General features: G+C 40.2%; 1 protein-coding gene and 1 long non-coding RNA gene across 14 annotated transcripts in view; one reads left to right on the forward strand and one right to left on the reverse strand.

Annotated features, from left to right (window-relative positions):
- LOC120093063 (sperm motility kinase-like) overlaps nt 1-23703 on the forward strand; it is a 126964-nt gene that overhangs the window by 39147 nt on the left and 64114 nt on the right. For 8 of the 13 annotated variants that reach the window (XM_063275880.1, XM_039095144.2, XM_063275881.1 and 5 more), the window contains one exon: nt 494-627. The exons of the other annotated variants lie outside the window; for them this stretch is intronic. In XM_063275880.1, coding sequence (XP_063131950.1) covers nt 548-627 — 80 coding nt within the window. In that variant the 5' untranslated portion in view covers nt 494-547. The remainder of the gene's footprint in view (nt 1-493; nt 628-23703) is intronic. 13 annotated transcript variants of the gene reach the window in all.
- On the reverse strand, nt 4183-16679 carry LOC120097503 (uncharacterized). Its single transcript, XR_005494960.2, has 3 exons — nt 16597-16679; nt 16138-16211; nt 4183-6399 (listed from the first exon to the last, which is right to left on the reverse strand). It is a non-coding gene; the product is annotated as an uncharacterized LOC120097503 (long non-coding RNA).

Raw genomic sequence — 23703 nt, forward strand, 5'->3', positions numbered from 1 at the left:
ATCATGGGAGGTGGAGAAAGAAGAGAGAGAAACAGAGAGGGGAGAAGGGGAGAGTCCTAAGGAATTCTTGCAGGCCTAATTGAATACTGCACTTCTAAAACAGTTAGATAAGGTTACATTGCTGTGAATATTTTTTATTTCTATTTTCATATACAAGTATAATTATTTATGCAGCATAATATGATGTTTCAATACATAAATACACTTTGAAATGATCAAATGAGAACAATTAGTACACCTATCACCTTAAATATTTATGAATTCTTTATGGTGAGAAGGTTCAACATGCTCTCCTTGAACTATGTAGAAATTTACAATGGATACAATTAGCTGTGTACGTCCTACATCTTTTGCTCCTGTAAATTCTCTCGGGATATCCCTACTCTCTGCTTCCTCTTCGCACATCTCTCTTTCTGTCCCCAGCTCTACTCCCCTCTTATATGTTTTGAAATCTCAGAGAAAATTCTTACATTTATTCATAATATTTGTTTAGGTTTATAATTTTCTACTGAGACATTCATTTGAAAGTTCCTTGGGAGCCAAGACCATGCTCTCCCTAGTGACGACACAGCAGCTTCTCAGCACGTATTTCTTCTGTGAGTCGGTAAATGAAGGAGCTACAGCAAGGTAGTTATCCTAGTGAAAACATTCACTATAAGGGACCATGCATTTGTATAGGCCAAAACATTAATAATAAAGTAAGCTCATGGCTTCTAATAACTTTGTAACTGAGGTTTATCTTTGCATTTAAGGAGTTGTCATATTTGAAAAGAGTGTATAACTTTGAAAAGTTTGCAGGCATTAGTGCCTTTGCTTCTAAGATGTTCTTATAATGTAGAAACTTCGAAGGTAAAGATATTAGAGCACTGGTTCTCAACCTTCTATGTGCTGCAACCCTTTAATACAGTTCCCGATGTTCTGGTGACCCCTAACAGTTTTTTTCATTTCTACTTCATAACTGTAATTTTGCTACTGGTATGAATCATAATGTAAATAGCTCATAGGCAGGATATCTGGTATGTAAGTCCCCAAAGAGTCATGACCCACAGGTTGAGAACCACTGTATATTTTTAGTTCTTGAAATAGGTATATATTCACAGGTCTATTCTATGTATAGAAAGGATCAGAAGATATTCATATCCTGGACAAAGCTCACCTGTTTGTACCTGTTTAGCTTCTTTGATTTGTAAGCATCCTAGATAGTATGTATGTGTTACAGAATTTAGCTGGCAAAGTTAGCCTTGAGTCTAGTAATTCCCATAACTTGCAATGGAGCATTCTCATGTATTCACTTGTCAATAGTCCATTTATAGGACAATTTTTAAGACTCGAATTAGCTATGATTTTTCCTTTAATTTCTGGACATTGCCATAAATACTACACAAGTTCATTTAGTTATGACTATTTGCTTAAAACAGAGACTAAAACTTCGTTATTAGAAAAAACATCTTAACCTAATGTATAAAGTGTTACTGGAGTTATCTCCATGGTTTTCTGATATCACTTAAGTGGGGCTTTCCAGAAGATGCCTTGGCCACTCTTTAAGGGTAGCCATCATTATAACCAAGGGCCCATCATCCCTTGGTGTTATTTCCTCTTTAAATCCACAAATCCAGTTTATTAGAACTTTGATAAGGGCAGCTCTCTGCTAGTACTCTTGTTTCCTGTGATTGCGACAAGCACTGCCACTCTCGAGTCTTCTATTTTTAATGTATAGGCTGATGTTATTTCAGATGGCATGTTATCCTCAGCCTAAGAAATATTCCCAGGATAAAGGATATCAATGGGTTTGTATTTCGCTATAACTGTTTCCTATAGAAACTTTTGGAATGCCTAGGTCTAGGACTTATTCCTGATCCTAAAACTCTAAAAGCTAAATGTAATTGGTGACTTGATTTGCCTGGTGTCTCACTGTTTCCTTTTGTACATTTTTTCTAATGTCTGAATCAAATTAAATGATGAAATATACTTTATAAAAATTATTTTAGGATTATAAATAACCTTGAATTATAGTAAATTTAATCATATATATGCCATTTCTATAGTTTAACTTTTATAATTCTTTTTGTGATTTAATCAGACTTCTTTAACATACTTGAATTTCTCATTTGTCTTGGCTTTTTTCGTTACTTTCTTTAAAAAATACTTTTTCTTCTTTAAAATATTTTCCTCTTCTATTTAAGTTTATTTGTCAAAGATATACTCCATAAACTATTTCTTCTTTAAGAAATTAAGTGCATTCCAATAAAAACACAATAAGCTATATCTGAAAGACAAGGTATAACATGTTAACAGTCCTCAAGCGACTTTCTCCTCAACAAAGGCAAGAGAAAAGTCTGGCATTTCCACTTTAATTTTCCATCTCTTCTTTTCTCTGGGTTACCTGCTCTCCTCAGAACATAATTATGTTAAAGAGCAGACATAAGTCATTGTCTTTCGCGGGACTCTGAGGAAGCTGAGCAGACAGCAACGGCTTGATTTAAATGACCTTTCATTCTATATATAGTCACAGATTGACCAAGACAAGAACTTTGAAGAAAAAAAATCAATTTGGTTTTGTTTTGCTTTGTTTTTATTTTGTTTTTCAAAAAAGATGAGGGCAGGGAACCAAACAATAGTTCTCATACCTTAAAATTTCAATTGCAAGTTAAAGGTCATTCCAAAGTGTTTGTACACATGGATATCACACACGCACATACACACATGCACATACACACACACACGTACATGCATACCTTAAATTAGGCATAGTAGTAAGTTTCTTAAGAAATAAGTGACCACAAATTTTGTTACTCAGTTCTTATTCAAGAATTCTAGGGGTAGACTAAGTATTAATCCATGTTGCTTAAACACACACACCAAACAACAACAATTGTTTTAAAGGAAGAAGGAAAGAAAAAAAGAAAGAAAGAAAGGAAGGAAGGAAGGAAGGAAGGAAGGAAGAAAGAAAGAAAGAAAGAAAGAAAGAAAGAAGGAAGAAAGACATGGAAGTAATGATCATTAATACACATGATACAATTACAGTGAATTAGAGCATACCTTTTTTTTTTTTATTAACTTGAGTATTTCTTATATACATTTCGAGTGTTATTCCCTTTCCCGGTTTCCGGGCAAACATCCCCCTCCCCCCTCCCCTTCCTTATGGGTGTTCCCCTCCCAACCCTCCCCCCCATTGCCGCCCTCCCCCCAACAGTCTAGTTCACTGAGGGTTCAGTCTTAGCAGGACCCAGGGCTTCCCCTTCCACTGGTGCTCTTACTAGGATATTCACTGCTACCTATGAGGTCAGAGTCCAGGGTCAGTCCATGTATAGTCTTTGGGTAGTGGCTTAGTCCCTGGAAGCTCTGGTTGCTTGGCATTGTTGTTCATATGGGGTCTCAAGCCCCTTCAAGCTCTTCCAGTTCTTTCTCTGATTCCTTCAACAGGGGTCCCGTTCTCAGTTCAGTGGTTTGCTGCTGGCATTCGCCTACGTATTTGCTGTATTCTGGCTGTGTCTCTCAGGAGCGATCTACATCTGGTTCCTGTCAGCCTGCACTTCTTTGCTTCACCAATCTTGTCTAATTGGGTGGCTGTATATGTATGGGCCACATGTGGGGAAGGCTCTGAATGGGTGTTCCTTCAGTCTCTGTTTTAATCTTTGCCTCTCTATTCCCTGCCAAGGGTATTCTTGTTCCCCTTTTAAAGAAGGAGTGAAGCATTCACATTTTGATCATCCGTCTTGAGTTTCCTTTGTTCTAGGCATCTAGGGTAATTCAAGCATTTGGGCTAATAGCCACTTATCAATGAGTGCATACCATGTATGTCTTTCTGTGATTGGGTTAGCTCACTCAGGATGATATTTTCCAGTTCCAACCATTTGCCCACGAATTTCATAAAGTCATTGTTTTTGATAGCTGAGTAATATTCCATTGTGTAGATGTACCACATTTTCTGTATCCATTCCTCTGTTGAAGGGCATCTGGGTTCTTTCCAGCTTCTGGCTATTATAAATAAGGCTGCGATGAACATAGTGGAGCACGTGACTTTTTTGTATGTTGGGGCATCTTTTGGGTATATGCCCAAGAGAGGTATAGCTGGATCCTCAGGCAGTTCAATGTCCAATTTTCTGAGGATCCTCCAGACTGATTTCCAGAATGGTTGTACCAGTTTGCAATCCCACCAACAATGGAGGAGTGTTCCTCTTTCTCCGCATCCTCGCCAGCATTTGCTGTCACGTGAGTTTTTGATCTTATCCATTCTCACTGGTGTGAGGTGAAATCTCAGGGTTGTTTTGATTTGCATTTCCCTCATGACTAAAGATGTTGAACATTTCTTTAGGTGTTTCTCAGCCATTCGGCATTCCTCAGCTGTGAATTGTTTGTTTAGCTCTGAACCCCATTTTTTAATAGGGTTATTTGTCTCCCTGTGGTCTAACTTCTTGAGTTCTTTGTATATTTTGGATATAAGGCTAGAGCATACCTTTTTAAAAACTACTGGGAGAGGGTTGGGGATTTAGCTCAGTGGTAGAGCGCTTGCCCTGGGTTCGGTCCCCAGCTCCGAAAAAAGAAAAAAGAAAAAGAAAAAAAAGAAAAAAAAAAAACTACTGGGAGACCTAGTCCTGTTCACAGGGCTCCCACATGAACCCTCCCCAAGGCAGGCTAAAATACCATATGACATAGACACATAGGTCACATCACAAAAACACGAACTTGTATGAAAGACCAAAACAGTACATCCTTCCTCAAACCCAGTGGTCTTATAGAAATGTCCACTGATGACCTTTACATAGATGAACCTCAGGACAAATAAATCAAAAGAACAATCATAAAGTTCATCAAAGAATTTAAGGTGTGTAAGAAGTCACGGACAAGCAGCTAAGTGAATTTAAAGAGGAAAGTAACAAATGTCTGAGTCAGGTCCAAGAAAACACAAACATGGAGTTGAATGAAATGAAGACAGCTCAGAATATGAAAACTGAATTCAGTAAAGAGATAGAAATATTGACTAGAACCCAAGGGGAAATTAAGATGAAATTGAAAAACTCAATAACCCAATTGTAGAACTCTGGAAAAGCTTCATAAATAGAATGGCTAATGTAAAAGATAGAGTGTCAGGATTTGTGGGAAGAAAATGGAAGAATTAGACAACTGAAGCAAAGATCATGAAAAAAATTAAACATGTATAAAACATGCAAGACCTGTAGAACACCACAAAAATATTTTTTATTATAGGCATATAATAAGGAAAAAAATTATAGGTCAATGGCACAGACCAGATCTTTAACAAGATCAAAAATACAACTCCCCCAAATTAAATAACGGCACACTCATGTAGATACAAGAAACATACAGAACATCAAATACACAGGACCAGAAAACAATTCTCCATGACATATTATAGTTTAAATATTAGCTACAAAGCCCAAAGAAAGAATTTTGAAAGAAACAAGAGAAAAACCGCAGGTCACACGTAAAGGAAAACCCACGAGAATAGTGACCGCTAAAGCAATTGAAACAGTAAACGACTGGGAGGCCTGGGGCAATGCACTTCAAGTTCTAAAGGGCCACGTACAGCAACCTAGACTACAGTGTCCAGCAAAACTTTCTGCCTTGGTTGAAGGAGAAAGAAAATCATTTCATGATATAAATGTCCTAAGGATTTTATGTCCGCCAAACCAGCCCTCCAGAGAATACTGGAAGCAATACTTTGGACAGAAGAAATGAGCAAGCACAGCCAACAGACTGTAGGAAGAAACCAGTGAAAGCTGTGATGGCTAAAGCACAGTGTAGGCATAAGAACATACATACACACACGCACACACATGCACACGCACACAGGCACATGCACACACACACAAATACACACACACATATACACACATACACACACGCACACACACACATACACGCACACACACATACACACACATACACAAACACACACACACATACACACAAACACACACATACACACACATACATACACACACATGCACAAACACACACACACATACACACAAACACACACATACATACACACACATGCACGCACACACACACACATACACACACATACACAAACACACACACACGCACACACTCACAGGCACACACACACACACACACACATACACAGCACCAATCGACAGCCCTTTTGATAATAACATTAAGTACTAATAACCTCAAACCCTCAATTAAAAGATACAGGTTAGTTGAATGGATTAAGAAATAAAATCCATGTCTTTTGTCTACAAAAACAAAACAAAACAAAACTGAAAAAGCCCAACAAACAAAACCCCATCTTACCTTCAAGGATAGGCTGCTTCTGTGCATCGTAAAGTGAAGTAATAAGGAAGATGTACTCTAAGCAAACGGGGACCGGAAAGAAGCAGCTATCACTATCCAAATAGCAGACAAAGTGATCTGTAAATTAAAAAACAAATCAGAAGATAGAAAGAACAACAGTTCCATCTAATCAAATGAAGAATTAACAAAGAAGATAAGAAAATCCTAAACACATATGTGCCAAACTGTGATGCACCCAATTTTGTAAAAAGTACATGACCGTAGGTAAAGTCAGAGATTATCTCTAGCTAGTAATAGTAGGTTCTCTCAATAGCCTACTCTTACTTACCCAACAGATAAGTCATCTCATTAAAACTAAACAGAGAAATATCAGAGTTAGCAGACATCATCCTAGTGAACCTAGCAGATATCTATAAAATATTCAATCCAAACATATATCGTGTTCCACAGCTCACTGGAGTTTATCTAAACTAGACCACATACTGGTCCACAAAACAGGTCTTAATAAAATCAGGAGATGGAAATAACTCCATAGAACCCACTTGTTTTTAGGCTACTTTTTATATCAACTTGATACATGCTAGCATTATCTGAGATGACGGAACTTCAGTGAAGTAAATGCTCTCATTGCATAGGCCTGCAAGCAAGTCTGTGGGGACTTGTTTTTAAATGCACATGGAAGGGCCAACCATACTAGAGGTGGTACCATGCCTAGGCAGGTGGCCCACAGTGTAGAAGAAAGTGAAGTGAGCAAGCTAGGAGGAGAGAGCCTATAAGAAACCTTCTTCCATGGACTCTGCTCCAGTTCCTACCCTCCAACTCCTGTCTTGAGTTTCTGCCATGACTTCCTTCATGATGGACTATAACTGTAACATTAAGTAAACCCTATGTACCTTATGAACATAAAAGCAAAAATCCTCACTAAAATACTTGCAAACCAAATACAGGCATACAGAACAAAGATCATCCCCAGAAATCAAGTTGAATTTGTTCTATAGATGCAGGTATGGTTCAACATGCATAAGCCAATAAATACAATAAATCATATAAAGGGACTTAAAGACAAAATCACATGATCATCCCAATAGATGCAGAAGAAACCTTCAATGGAAATTCAACATGCTTTCATAATTCAAGTCCTAGAGATAACAGGACTCGAGGGAACATACTGCAACATAGTAAAGGCTAGATCACACAAACCAATAGCCAGCATTAACTTAAATAGAGAAAACCTTGAAGTGAGGCCATTTAAATCAGGAACCAGACAGGGATGTTCACAATCCCCACTCTTTTGATAGAGTGAGAACTAGAAATGAAAAACATTATTAGCAAAGTAGAAGGCTCCCGTCTTAGCGAGGGTTGCTATCACTGTGATAAAACATTATGATCAAAGGTAACTTGGAGAGGAAAGGGTTTATTTCACACACATCACTCACAGTTACTTTTAACAGTTCATCATCAAAAGCAGTGATGGTGGAACTCAAGGAGGGCAGGAACCTGGAATAGGAGCTAGTGCCAAAAAGACACGGATGGGTGCTGCTTACTGGCTTGCTAGCCACGGTTTGCTGAACCTGCTTTCTTATAGACCTCAGAACCAACTGCTAAGTGGTGCCCCCACCCACGGTGGGCTGGGCCCCCCCACATCAATCACTAATTAAGAAAGTGCATTAAAGGCTTACCTATAGCTCCATCGATCTTACTGAGACGTTTCCCTACTTGAGGTTCCCTCCTTTCCAATGACTCTAGTTTGTGTCAATAAAGCTAGTCAGCATAACTGAACCCTTGTCACAAAGCCACAACCTTTCCTTTCTTATTCATCCCCAAGACCACACGTTAATATAAGCCTCACAATATAACACATTCCAAATTTTTAACATCCCACAGTCTTTAAAAATTCAGTCTATTCAAAATAGCCAGTCTCTTTTAAATTTCACAATTTCATAATTCATAATTTCTTCTAAAATTCAAAGCCTCAAAACAGTGGTATCCTGTCAAATCAAAAATTGATTAAAGCTTCGTTACTTCAAGAAAGAGGAACAAGGACAGAGTCACAATCTAAACAAAGCAAAACTAAACACAAAACATGTGATATTTGACAATGATTCCAAAAATACACACTGAACAAAGGATGGCGTCTCCAGTAAATTGAACTGGGAGAGCTGATGTCTACATGTATAAGAATGAAATCCGTGTGTGTGTGTGTGTGTGTGTGTGTGTGTGTGTGTGTGTGTGTGTATGCTCCACATAGAATAGCAACTTTAATTGTGATACATAAAGAAAAAATATATAGGCCGTTCTTTACAAGATGAAATTCTAGGAATTTTATCAATAGGAATCCATTTGCTGAAATATTAAGGTCATAACTAACAAATGGAACCTCATAAAATTAAAAGGCTTCTTACAGAAAGGGTGTAAGGATAAAGCTCATGGAGTGAGAGAAAAACTTCACAAGCTACACATTTAAGAGAAAACCAATATCCAGAATATATTTTTAAAAATCACAGAGTCAAGTAAAAAAGCAGGCTAGTTTAAACTGGTAATATATCTGAACAGAGTTCTCAAAAGAAGAATTAAAGATGGCTGTGAAATAACTCAGAAAATGTTTAATATCCTTAACAATTAGGGAAATGGGAGTTAGAATTGCTTTGAGATTTCACCTTAACCTAGTCAGAATGGTTAGGAAGAAGAAAAAAAAAACAGCTAAAAATTAGTGATAAGAATCTGGGACAAAGAAAACCCTCATTCAGTGTTGGGTAGATTGAAAACTAGTGCAGCCATTCTTGAAGTCACTATGCAGAATTCTCAAAAAGCTAAAACTAGATAGGTCATATGACTCAGCTATACCACTGCTTGACATACGCCTAAGAGACTTGACAACATTTTACTATGCAGACACTTGCTCAGACGCGTTCATAACCACTCAATCCAACAACAGCTATGAAATGAAACCAACCTAAACATCCTCCACATAATGATTGGATAATAAAAACATGGTAGATGAACACAATTGAATTCCATTCAGCTGTTAGCAAAGTGAAATCGCAAAATTTGCAGGCAAGTCGGGGGAACTAGAAAATATTACACTGGTGATGTAACTCAGACACAGAAAGACAAACACTGCTTATTCTCTTACTTGTGGAGCATTGCTCCTGCAGTAACAACAGATATCAGGAAAGTGATGAGAGACCGTGAGGAGGAGAAGGATCTAAGGCATGAGGAATAGTAGACTACCTGTGCTATGAAGGGGAGAATGGAGGAGATACTTACCTGGGGCAAAAGCAGGGGAGGCTGGGAAATTCCAAGGGTCGGGGAGGGAAGAAAGAAAAATAATACTAAGGATGTTTGAAAAGGCCATAAGGAATCACGTTGTTTTATGTTTACCTAAAATTGCATGCATCTATGTGTTTCTATACATAGATAGAAGTTATGCCACTTACAGTGATAAAGCTCCACTCAAAAGCCTAAACTTCCTAATAGAAACCCCAGTGCCAGATGTTGTCATTTGAATAGGAATGGGCCCTATATGCTCATGTGTTTGAATAGCTGGTCCCCAGTAGTTGGAACTTTTGGGGACGGTTTAGGAGGTATGGCCTTGTTGAAGGAGGTGTCACTGGGGAGGAGAGTGGATAGGTTTCGATATTTCAAAAATCCATGTTTTTCTCAATAACCTCTCTCTGCCTCTTACTTGCCAATCAAGATGTGAGTTCTCTGCTGCCCTTGCTGGTATGCCTTGACTCAACCATCATAGACTTAATGCTTTTAAATCATAGGCCCAACCAAATGCTTTCTTTTGTAAGTCGTTGTCTTAATTAGGGTTCCTGTGGCTATGATAAAACACCATGAGCAAAAGAGACTTCAGGGTGAAAAAGTGTTTATTTCACCTTATAACTCTCACATCACAGTCCATCATGAAACAAAGCAGGAACCCCAGTTAGAAACCTATAACCAGAAAGTTATGCAGAAACCATGGCAGATTGCTGCTTACTGGCTTGCTCCCTATGAGTTTCTCAGCCTGCTTTCTTACCGCTCCCAGGACTACAAGCCTAAGAGCAGCACTGCTCACAGTGAGTTGGGCCCTCCCACATTGATCATCAATGATAAAAAGAAAGACACACCACAGGTTTGCTCACAGGTCAGTCTGGTAGGGGTATTTTCTTCTTCTTCTTCTTTTTTTTTTTTTTTTTTTTTTTTGGTTCTTTTTTTTTTCCGGAGCTGGGGACCAAACCCAGGGCCTTGCGCTTCCTAGGCAAGCGCTCTACCACTGAGCTAAATCCCCAACCCCCTAAGGGGTATTTTCTTAACTGAGGTTTCCCCTTCCAGAATAACTCTAGCTTGTGTCAAGTTGATGTAAACCTAGCCAGAACAGTTGTCTCGGACATGGTGTTTTGTTACACTGTTAGAAAAGTAACTAAGATACCAGCTGTGGAAAATTCCTTTAAAAGTATTGGTCCAAGTAGTATAGGAGAGCCTAAAATCAATATAGGCTATTGATACTGCCCTTGGTTGCCTCCCAGAGAGTGAAGGTAAGACCATACTGCTAAAGATATCACACACTTTGGACAGAGGATTTGAGCTGGTACTGACCTAGAAGCCTCCTCCCTGAGGACCAGTTCTCATAGCAAAGGAAGATGCTATACAAGCCTCCAAGGGAGAATAACAACCAATATTTCTATCCAATTGTAATGCCTAAGCACATCGATTACTAGAATGCCAAAATATCCCAAAAGATACAGTAGAAGCATTTAGATCCTCTTAGGTAACCAACAACTAGATGGACCTCAGGCCGGCTCAAAAGGAAAGAATCTCTTGCTGATTCGGTAACTATAGACAAACTCCTGGTAGATGGTAAGCCCATAGAGCCCTTTCATGTCTGTAAGCCAATATGATTCCTCACTGCTTTCTAAATATTTATCCTTACACCTGCTGTGGTGGTTTGAATAGGGTTAGCCTCCACAGATTCAAGAGTTTGAATGCTTGGCTCATAGGGAGTGGCATTATTAGGTAGTGTGGCCTGTTAGGGTAGGTGTGGCCTTGTTGGAGGAAGTGTGTCACTGTGGAGGTGGGCTGTGAGATCTCATATACAAGCTCAAACTATGCTCATTATGGAATTCCAGTCTCATCCTGGAGGCCAGTCTCCTGTTGATTGCCTTCTGATCAAGATGTAGAACCCTTGGCTCCTCCACCACCATGTATGCCTACATGCTGTCATGCTTCTGGCCATGACGATAATGAACTGAACCTCTGAAACTATAAACCATCCCCAATTAAATGTCTTTATTAGTAAGAGTTGCCCTGGTCATGGTGTCTCTTCACAGCAATAAAACCCTAAGTACCCTATATATAAGCATAGCCCTCACCTCACAAAAAGCTTTCTTTTGCAGCACATAGGAACCATTACAAAAAGCCACAATTGGTCAAAATGCAGATAACAACTGATTGTGAGGTACCCATCCCTAATTGATACGTCTGTAAAAACAACCCCTACATTTAAGTTTCTATAAGATTTAATAAGAGTGAAGAAAGGATGTAATAACCAGGACAGGACATCGAGAGATGTCCTGAGTGACACTGAGTGACAGTGAGATATTGTCTTCTTTATAGGACAGGGGTGATACACTCACAAAATCTCAACAATGGGGTAGCCTAAAGAAGACCTGAACAATGACTCCAATTGACAGGCAAGTGTTGATGGAAAAAAAATCTCACAAGAACCCACCCCTAGAAGAGATTTTTCTGCTCCAGGAATGAGCCACTGATAGGTTATCTAATCCCGAATGGTCATCCCTAAACAACACTAACTAAAACCCAGCAGGTTACATGCATAAATTTATCTGAATTATGATCATTCCATACACCATATATGTAAAATCACAACTAAGAATCAGAAACCATGAATTTGAGGAGGGGAGGGAACATGGGTAGAGTTGGAAGTGATGTAAACACATACTTGTATCAATCAGGACTTCCTAGAGGAACAGAACTGACAGAATGGTTTATGAGAGTGGTTTATAGGCTGTCTCCAAGCAGAAAGGTCAAGCACCTGGCAGTTCCTCACCACTCGAGAGTGGGAGTCTCAGCTGGCTTTCAGTCTACCTTGGCTTCCTGAAGAAATAGGTTCTTATCCCAGCAAATGAATGGTATATTTAGCAGCTGGACAGATGAACTTGCCAGGAAGAGTGAAGGCAAGCAGGCAAAACACAAAAGCTTCCTTCTTCCCAGTAGAAGGTGTAGCCCAGATGCGGACTGGATCTTCTGACTTCAAATGATCCAAAAAATTAAAATCCCCGAGAGGCATGTCCAACTACTTCTGTTTTAGTTGACTCCAGATGTGCTCAACTTGGCAACTAAGACTGATTATCAAAGTAGTCATACATGAAATAAATACATACATTAAAGAAAAAATATATACTACGCAAAAGTAGAAAAGTTAATCCGATGTTTTTGAGATGTGAAAGGGAAAGGACAAGGAGAGAAACAGTAACACACACTTAGGATGATGTCTTTTCTCTTTTTATGAGACAAGCAGCAGGTGCCTGTTTATAAATGTGACAGGATTTTCTCCTCTTCTCGATAACCTCTTACCATAGTCAACAGGTTTCTTTACTCATTTTAGTCCCCGTGAGGAGTCTCTCTGCCACCAATCAATATTCATCAGTCCTTGGTGAAGTGTTATAATCCTAAGCAGCAGGTCCCTGATCTGAGAGTCTCTGTGCTCCAGGCAGGTGTTTGGTGGGGTATTGAATAATCCATTTGCATGTGTTGAGACCCTCTGCTCTAAGTTACTGTATATTGTACAAGACAGAGTTTATTGGGCTGCCCTTTGCTTCAGCATCCAGGCAGGCTTTGGTTCTCTTTTGAATGCAAACACAGAGGCAGCAAGTTTCTGTACCTTGGGTATGTGAACAGTCTTATCTCTCTGGCACTATGCATGAGACAGAGACTAATAAACATCTTATTCCTATAAGTAAATAGGATATCATTATGTATGTTCTCCAAAGTGAACGGGGCACATGGGTATAATGAAAGCCTATCTGGTAAAAGCAGGCCCAAGAACTTACCAAACACATGAGAACAAGGAAGGGCGGGACATCCTCACTAGGACCCTTTCAAAGCCTCCTCAGGCATTGTGATGGCAATGGCCTCCACCAGCCTATGGTCTGGCCACCAGGTGGGTGTGCCATAGTGTCAGCAATGGAGGTATAGCTGGGGTGAGGTGTAGGGCACCTGATTTCTAACAGAAGTCTCCTGGGTTCCTATAAGGCTAGTCTTTACAAGGGAGCACAGTGCCTGATTTTACAGTGTCCATCGCCAGACAATACCTGCAATTTGGACTGGCTCCTCCCTGGCAGCCCCAGAAGGAATAGAAGGTTTAAGAGATTAGAAACATAAATCTTACTTCCTGGATGGCTGGCTCAACGCTAATACCAGCAGACAATGGGGTTTGGTGGGCACCTGTGGGATTACTTGGTTCTTACGTCCTACAACAGTGAATTCAACAGAGATGTGTGGATAATCGCAGAAGCAAAGACAGCTTATCAAGAAAGAATATACTTCTAAGAAGGATGATGTGGGACAGAGTTACGAGGAATAGTCAAGCATGATAGCTCAAAACATTGTCACTTATACATGTCATTTGCCTAGCAAGGGCTTCTCAAGGTCGCCTTGTAGCAAGAGTGCATGGTCTACCTGTTACAGTTCAAAGGCCAGGTACATTCCAGCCTTCCTCTTTGCCAGCAGAGATCTTTCTTAAGGTGTTGTGTAGCCCTTCTGGAAGTCTCTGGGACTCTACTTTCTGTCCTTCTCTCTCACCTCATCCCCTTCTTACTTCATTTCAGAACTACAGCTACTAAGTTCAGAGCTCGGTCTGAAGTAGTTCTGGATAAACTTGGCTCTACCTTGCAGTGTCCAGGCCTGCCTGTCTCCACGGGAGAACAATTCCCCTGGAAGCACCAGCCTGCTTCCTGTCAGGCTGCCCCTTAGGAGAGCTTCCCCTCCTGCAGGCTGAAAAATGCCAGCTAATGATGGGTGGTGGTTGGCCTTATTTATCCTCTGTGTGTGCCCTGCCTTCTTCCTTCTCCATCCCATCCCCTTTTGCCTTGTTAAACTGAAGAGGTCCCCTTAGATACAAAACGATTTCCAAATCAGAGCAGTAGAAGCAATCAGGATCGTTATATAAGGGCATTAAAGATCCTTCATTAGCATCGAGTGCCCCTTGGTAATGAACCATGTGGCCTGGAAGAAGGAAGGAGGGTCAACTTCTCTGCAGGGAGGAAGCCTCAGATGCTGAGTTCCCCATCCAAGGAAGAGGCAGCAATCAGCAAAAAGACCATGGCGGAGCCTTGGTTAATATTAAGACACAGGAACCTGCCAGACTTGGCTTTGACTCAAGACCACTCCTCAGGAGCCCAGTGGTGAGGTTAACTCCCAGGTTTCTTTGGGCCTCACAGTTTTATTCTCAAAAGAGAAATTTCTGTCCACTCTGCTGAAGGGCTTAGTTGTGCTGACATACCAAAGGGTTGTCCTGTTGTGCTGCACTTGACCCTCTGTGAATCTGTTTCCTTTTGTCTTGTTTTTCTTGCTCCCTTTATTGGTTGTTTTGTTTTCAGATTTGGTGAACACAAAGCCATCCTGTGTTTTGTCACCTCTGGTGACAAAAGCACTGTACTCTTAAGCAGAAGTCCTGAATCCTCATGAAAAATGGGTTTTTAAGTGACCTGCAATGACTTGTTTGAGTTATTTCTTCCCGATAGCATCAAAGCCATCCTGCACTGTCAATTTGCTTAATGGTCTTTTAAGGAGAAGGTGATTTCTACTGGGGTACGAAGGATAGCTGGCCCATTAGCTGAAAACATACAGTTTTCAAAGCAGAAACTCAGCGAACAGGAAAGCAGGGCTGTATATTCCCCAGTCATCACTGAACGACCTCAGTCCCAGCAGGGAAGTCATCGGAGGGTCACAGAGTAGGAGGTTTTGGGGAGGGAGGAAGCCAAAGCACTAGACTCTGGATGTGTGCACTGTAAGAGGCTTCCTCACCTCACCCAACAATGGGGTGAAAATAAGCCATGGAAAATGACAACTAGTTATGCCAAGTTTTCAAAGAATAGTCTGAAGGCTGGGGCCTAGTTTACAGATGGCCTTAGGTTAAATTGATAGGCGGTTAGATAGATAGGTGGCTAGGTAGGAAAATGGATGGGTGGGTGGATGGATGGATGGATGATAGATAGATAGATAGATAGATAGATAGATAGATAGATAGATAGATAGAATATAGATATAAATAATACATTGATAGATGACAGATGAATGTAGATAGATGATAGATAGATAAATAGATATAGAATATAGATATAAATAATAAATTGATAGATGACAGATGAATGTAGATAGATGATAGATAGATAGAATATAGATATAAATAATAAATGGATAGATAGATGACAGATGAATGTAGATAGCTGATAGATAGATAGAATATAGATATAAATAATAAATGGATAGATAGATGACAGATGAATGTAGATAGCTGATAGATGATAGATAGATAGATAGATAGATAGATAGAATATAAATATAAAATGGATAGATGACAGATGAATGTAGATAGATGATAGATAGATAGATAGATAGATAGATAGATAGATAGATAGATAGATACTTATTTTTCCTCTGGGTAGAGAAAGGAATAGAGAAAACACAAAGAGAAAAAGCCCTGAACCATCCTGATAACCGCACCATTGGCTTTCTTGGGGAATGTAATTATGTGTCTTGGACTTTTTGCTCCTCTCCTTGTTCTAACACTTTTTAAAAGAGGAAGCCTACTGAGAATGGCCTGCCTGTTCTTGCTTTCTGTCACACCTGCCATGTCTGGGACCTCCTCTTTCTTCCCGTGGCCTTTGCAGCAGGTGAGGCTGATGGCTGCCCATGAAGACCTGTGGAAAGACAGGAACGAGTTTGTTTGGCTTTGCTTTTTTACTGTTTGGGTTCTTTCCTTACATTTCCTAGCAAAAGCACAGTGATCCCGGGGCAATAATCAACTCCAGGAACCTACAAGTATGTGTTCCTGGACACGTGAAACCAGAGGGCCTTGGTGGAAGAGCTGAGAGTTAACAGTTCCCTTTTACTCTCATTATTCAAAAGACGCTTTTCTCCCAGGAACTGAAAAATACGTGGCTTCTAGAGAAAAAAACAAAAACAAACAAACAAACAAACCTCCTGGGCAAGGAAGCACAACTTTTTCTTTACAAACAAACTAGGGTGGGGTGTGGAGATGCTGGAGCGGCGGGCGTGCATGTTTTCAAGTTAGTCAATACTGACCTCTAGTGGCGGGGAGCCAAAGTTCAGGCTTTGCTCTGGCACATGTCTCGCTGCTTGGTCAGGGGTATGTGTTTGGCTCTGCTGATTAGAGACAGTAGCAGTGAGAGGAAGAGGCTGTTAGCTCAGAGGACACCATTTCATACACCTAGGCATTCTTGTCAAATAAATGACATCTTGTCACCAGATTTCTCTGCTTTCTCCATTCATTATCTCTCCTGGCCAGGTAAGATTTGATTTTTATCTTCCTTGCCATCAGCTCAGTGCTTGCTAAACGACTGGAATATATTTGAAAATTGCTGAGACGACTGAGTTTTTACCAAACAAGCGTTCTTTTAGTCCTGGATGATGCTTCCACATCAGAGGTATTTCTCTCTTTTTTCCCCTCCCCTTCCAGAGTACTGTGTATTTGGATATGCCGAAGTATGCAACTCCAATTAGCTTGTAGAGACAGAAGAGCGTATCCCTTTGCCTGGGTCTCAGCTTCCTGCTCTTTCAAAGGGAAAAAAAGATCCAGGGGCTGAGCATTTAATGCCCAGTGATTTTTGTACACTACTGCTTACCCCCCACAGCATTTTCAAGTTATATCTCAGAGACCTTTACTTCAAGGACAGAATGGGAAAAGAAATTAAATATATCAATACAATGCATGAAGGGAATCCCCCGCACCCACCACACACACACACACACACACACACACGTACACACACATGCACACACACACAGACTCTCACACACACACGCACGCGTGTACGCGCACACATACACATACACACACATACACACACATACACACACATGCACACACAGACTCACACATACACACATGCACACACACAGACTTTCACACACATATACGTACACACACATACACACACACGCACAGACTCTCTCTCACACACACACACACTCACGCACATAGGTTTTTGGAGCAGCGCTGATAAAGAAAGTTAGAAATACCAATAAAGAGGGCAGCTTTGCCCTTTCGAGGAGAAAAGAGCAGAGCTGATATGCAAACAGAACTCTGTCTTAGAAGATGTTAAGCAATTTCATGGCATTTCACTTGTCTTACGCATCCCCCTTAGATCATTGCCTGGGTTTTCCTTAAGATGTGTGGCTGAAACTGAATTCTAATTTATGAAAGTTATTCTGCCTCTCCAAGGCTCTGGAGCTTTGGGTCCTTTCATGGGGTAATTGAAAAAGTACTCGGCTTTTCTCAACGCAAAGACAGGAACAAAGATGCATCCTTGCACGTCCTGCAAAGCTTGTGAGAGGAGGGGAGGGAGAGGGCAGCGTGGGAGGAATGAGAACTGCCCCATGGCCATGCAACACAGTGGGAGGACAGGAAACAAAAACACGGGCTTCATCGCCATGCTACAGTGACAACTGCCTTTTCTCACCCAAACTTCCCACTGAGACTGAAAGAAATAGAACTCATTGTAACTGGGATTTCGGAAGCAGGTTCACACAACGCCCCGTGGGAGTGGTACCACTAGTCTTTGGGATAAAGCTTAGTGATCTCTGCTGGATTTATAAGGGTAGACCACCCCCCTAGTCCCCAGAAACAGCACAGGAGCCATGGTCAACCTACAGGGTGCCCTCTGCTGCCCTCCTCCTCACCCCACTCTCCCTGGCATTCATAGCCATCAGCCGCTCTGATTGCTAAAGAAACGGATTGCATTATTCACGCTCATGAAATAATTCAGATATCTAGCAAAGATACATAGCGGTTATATACATATGTATGTATGTGCAGATGTCAGTGTATGTATGGGCGTGTATGTGTGGGCGTGTGTGTGTGTGTGTGTGTGTGTGTGTGTGTGTGTGTTCCAGAAGGTATAAATAGAAAGTCTAAACAAAAGAGGTTTAAGGTGAAGTGGAAAACCGTGGAAACTCTGAATGTTATGAGGCTGGGTTCCATCTTTCTTCTTCAACTCTTTAACTGTTTCTCACTTCTACTTTCTAGGGGGTTGTTGTATCTTATTTTACTATTATTAAAAAGATAAATAAAAACAACAATAAAACCCAAACCTGAACCAAATACAGGTCTCTGACTCCTTGCTAATTCCCTATGAAATACTTCCACCTACTGGACAAATAAAGAAAATTCATGCATTAGTTTTTTTTAACTAATTTTTTTTATATATATAACATGTGTTCTGTTCCCGTGGAGACCAGAAGAGGGCATTAGACCTTCAGGAACTGTTGAGTTTCTGGTGATTTCTGTCAAACCCAGGCCTTGTGAAAGAGCAGTCATGCTTTTAACTGAGGATTCATCTCTCCAGTCCCTCATGCATTAACTTTTGTGTTATTTTTACCACCATGAATGGGAATCACCACATTCCAGATGCTTAATGAGGAATCATGAATCAAAATATTTATTAGAGCGACAGAGGCAAACCTTTTCTTTGCACTTAGTTCATCCACTGAAGGCTTCCACATGACCCGCATGTATGCAGACACTCTTGGCTTGCAAACACTCAGAAGAGGGATGATTCAGCAGTGCTGAAGACGGTGAATCAGTGAGAACGTGCACATGTGGGGGATGGAGAGAGAGAGAGAAAGGGAGAGGCGGGGTCATGTGTCCTTGACAAACTGGTTAGTTAATTTCTGATCAGAACATGTGGGAAAGGAGCCTCTGTGATAAGCATGCATAATGTTTTATAGACATATGCGTGTGTGTGTGTGTGTGTATATGTGTGTGTGTCTACATGCATGTCTGTGTGAATGTGTGTTTGTGTATGTGTGTGTGAGTGTGAGAGTCTGTGTGAGTGTGTGTCTGTGAGTGTATGTGTGTGTATGTGAGTGTGTGTGTTTATGTATGTGTGTATGAGTGTGTGTGTGAGTGTGTATTTATGTATTTGTGTATGTGTGTATGAGTGTATGTGAATGTGTGTATGTGTGTATGAGCGTGTGAGTGTGTATGGTGTGTAAGTATATGTGAGTGTGTGTGTTTATGTATGTGTGTGTGAGTGTGTGTATATGAGTGTGTGTGAATGTGTGTGTAAGTGTGTATAAGCGTGTGTATGGTGTGTGAGTATGTGTGTGAGTGTGTGTTTATGTATGTGTGTGAGTGTGTGTATGAGTGTGTGTATGAGCGTGTGTGTATGAGTGTGTATGTATGAGTGTGTGTGTGAGTATGTGTGTATGAATGTGTGTGTATATGAGTGTGTTTATGTATGTGTGTGTGTGTGAGTGTGTGTATGTGAGTGTATGTGTGTTCTAAGTGGACAGACCACAAGAAGATACTTCCTGTGTTAGGAATTTTAGTCCCAGAGCTGAATTACTACAAAATAATTTTGACATAACAGATCAGTGTGACAAAAACAAACAATACTTCTTCACCCATAAACCACTCATACATGTTGCTGCTTCCTTTGGTTCTTTTTTTTTCCAAAAGAACCTATTTGGGGGATGGGATCAGACTGGGGAACATGGTCGGATGCTCATGGTCTCTATGTTTGTATGATGCTATGTTTATGTTTGCGTAGATGCTGGGGGAGATTTCACACTAAACTCTTCTATTTACGCACTGAGAAAACAAACAAAAACTAAACAAGGATCAAGGAAGTTTAAGTAACCTGCCCAAAGGTTTATATTTCAGAATTACACCAATAAATTAAAAAAAAAACCCTCATACAGATTTTAAGCACAACCATATTGATCAACATCTCAGTCTTCTCAGGGCTGATAGTTTTTGTTGTTTGTTTGCTTGTTTGCTTGTTTTTGTATCTGCCTTTGCTCTGTTTTGTCTTGACCATCTGCCACACCAATCAGTCATGTCAGAATTACTTTTTAGATGCTCAGATCTGGGATTAAAATTCCACACATAGAAGAAGTATCTTCCTGTGGTCTGTCCACCTAGAAATAATAAAGAACAGAGTTCAGGGGAGAACAGTGGTAGCCTTTCTTATTATACTTTGTTGTTGTTGTTGTTGTTGTTGTTGTTTACATGTTGTTTACATGTGATGCACCCATGGATATCTGCATGTGAACATTCATACAAGCAGGTGTATGTGGGTTTGGAGGCCTGATATGAAATGTCTTCTGTGGTTTCTCTTCACTCTATTGATTGAGGAAGGGTCTTTCACTAGTAGCTCTAGCCAGTATTGCCAGCCATGGATGTAAATAAATATGATTTATGTCATATTCCTTCTAATGTAGTATGGCAGTGTCACTCAGCCTTCTGAAAGCCAAAGAAGGAGTTCAAAGCAAAAACAAATGAAACCAGGAATTCGTTGAACACTTGCTTAGCATAGGGGAAACCCCACACACCCAACACTGAGCAGAAAAATGTACGATGGCGTAAGGTAAGCACATCTTGAGAAATGACACTGAGTTTTTGTGACATTTCTGCAGTGATAGGTACATTCCATCAGCAAGGAGATGCTCACCCTGGAACATAGCTTGTGTGGAACACTTTCACTGTAAGTCACAATCGTCTCCAGACTTGACTCCTGAAAGTCTTTTAGATTTTTTACTACTGTGTGTATTTAACTAGTGTGAGTGATGGGTATCAGCACTCACTGGGACTCAAAGAACAACTGGTGACTGTAGCAGTAGGAAAGTATTAATCTCCTAAAGGACATTACGACATAATTTATTGCTTTCAAAAGCACTTCAAACATGTGCTGCTGTATACATGTAAAGATTAAATTATTACTTTCTACTCTTACATGTGATGTTTCCTGATACGAGTAGATTTTTTTAAATAAACATTCATCCAAACTTGTCAATAAAATACAATTTTTAAAAGTCTAAGTTGTAATAGACCTTGGATGTAAATAAATATGCATTTATGAAGAATATTTGGTGTGCTAAGAGGTAAAAAGTTACAGATTTTTTACAAGGGAAGTAATTTTTATAATTAAATCACTGGGATGTTTAAAAATTCATCTAAGCTAAGCAAAGATACCTTTCAACAGCACAGTGCTCAACTCTGATATCAAACTAAAATCATTGCAGTGAAGAGCACAGCTATCCAGAAAGGCTACCCAGAATCCACCTTGGCTCCTACTGCCCACCCTGTCCTTCCCCACCCATAAGTCTTAGAAGAACACACACACCTGTAAACTGTAGCTCATAAGCATGAATAGAAGATGTCGTTTGTAGTGGGAAATGGGGAATATGGAATAGAGAAGTATTGAGGACTTGGGTTAAGGTCTATGCAGACTCATATTTCATTCTCCTAATATTTATAAGGATGTGTAATTTACACATCAATCACAGAACAATGATTAAATTCATTTGATTTGCCAGACGTGTGCCGGGTCTGGTATTAGACTCCAGGCATTTAGTGTCGTGTAAAACAAAGCAGGATACACTGTGCTTATGGAGCACACAGGCTTAGAGAACAGAACAGACAGCATAATTATAGAATAGTAACATAATTATAATTGTGAGTTCTGTGGAGTGGGACAGAGAAAGTGTCTGAACCAGTTACACTGGCCCCACCTACAAATCCAGAGCTGGAGACGAAGAGAGAGAATTGGAAGACAAGGGCCAGCCTTGGCTATATAACAAATGTGAGGCCAGCCTGGGCTACATGAGGGCCTGTCTCAAAGAAGAACCAAATTCTCCAGTTAACAGATGAAAACAAACAATCAAAAAGGGGAAGCAAAGAGTAAAAATTAAAAAAAAAAAAGAGTTCAAACGCCATAAGAGAAACCAGTGAAGCACTACTGGGAATTTCGCTTCCATGGAGTGGTCAAGAGGAGGTGCTGAGACCTGAGGAAGGGAGACCTGTAGGATGGCAGATCCTAAAACAGTGCAGTAGGTAGAGTGGGCAGACGCCACCCCACAAAGGGCTGCACAAGGTAGGGCTTTGTGTGCACCCACTCAGAGGCCGTATGTCTGCTATACACAAAGGTGCCATGCCGGAGACCAGTGATACGGATTTACCCAGGACTGAGCAGCTCCCCAAGGCAATTTTGGTCCCTGTTATAGACTTGGCATCAAAGATCCTTGATACCTCTAGAACTAAGGAGTTTGAAGAGCCTGAGTCTAAAGCTAAGTGCACATTTGATTCACGCAAAGAACTAATAATATTTTGATAGAATAATATTCTGATATATTCTGAGATAGAGAGTACCTCACTATCTAGTGAAATGGAATATTTTATGTCCTCATAGAGCATCTCTGTTAATCGAAAAAAGATTTCCAGACAGCACCTGTTGAAAATATTGAATGGCAAAAGCTTCAGAACTTAGAGTATTAAGTCAAGCACTATGACTTAGTCGTTGCCCAGCAGGAAAGTTTCAGTGAAGATTTATAGATGACGTTTCCCATTGTTAGTTGGTGGTGATTTTTCACACGAGGTATTCTGATGAGAGTTTCCCCTTCCCCTAATTGTCCCCTGTCCCCACCCACCCACCCAAATCTATACCTTTTATCTCTCTGTAGGAAGCAAAAACAAAAACAGAATCATTACAAAAAGGAAGGAAGGAAAAGCACAAGAAACATAGACACACAGACACACATTCACACACAAAAACAAAACGAGTGAGAAAAGGGGAAACATAATACATAAACACAAGACAAGTAAACGAAAAAGAAAGAAAGGGAAGGAAGAAATGAAGGGAGGAAGGCTTAAACCTTGACCTTCAAGTGACCCTTAGTGTCATCCCATTCCAGTTTTCCCAGTCTCTCTAACACTATATATTTTATTTCCTCTTTCTTGGAAGATTATTCCTTCACCTCTAGTCCCTTACTCTCCACATCTCACCTCTGTGACTATGTGGACAGTAGCATGCCTATCAAAAGCTTATCTAATGTCTTTTTCAGTCTGGAAAACCTCGCTCAGAATGAGTTTGTATTTTCCTAAATACACCTATAACTTTCGTGGTTTTACTTTTTAACTGCTGAACAATATTTCGTTGTTGTAACCGCACCACATTCTCATTATTCATTCATCTCTCAATGAACATCTAGGCTGTTTCTAATTTCTGGCTATTATGAATATGGCAGGAATGAGCATCCATGAACAAATGTCTCTAGAGGAAGACGTAGAGCCCTCTGAGTATATATCCAAGTGCGATATACATGGATCTTGAGGTAGATCAATCCCTAGCTTCCTGAGGAACACTGACTTCCACAGTGACTATACGCATT

The sequence above is a fragment of the Rattus norvegicus genome, chromosome 16 (assembly GCF_036323735.1).
Source record: "Rattus norvegicus strain BN/NHsdMcwi chromosome 16, GRCr8, whole genome shotgun sequence".
NCBI lineage: Eukaryota > Metazoa > Chordata > Mammalia > Rodentia > Muridae > Rattus > Rattus norvegicus.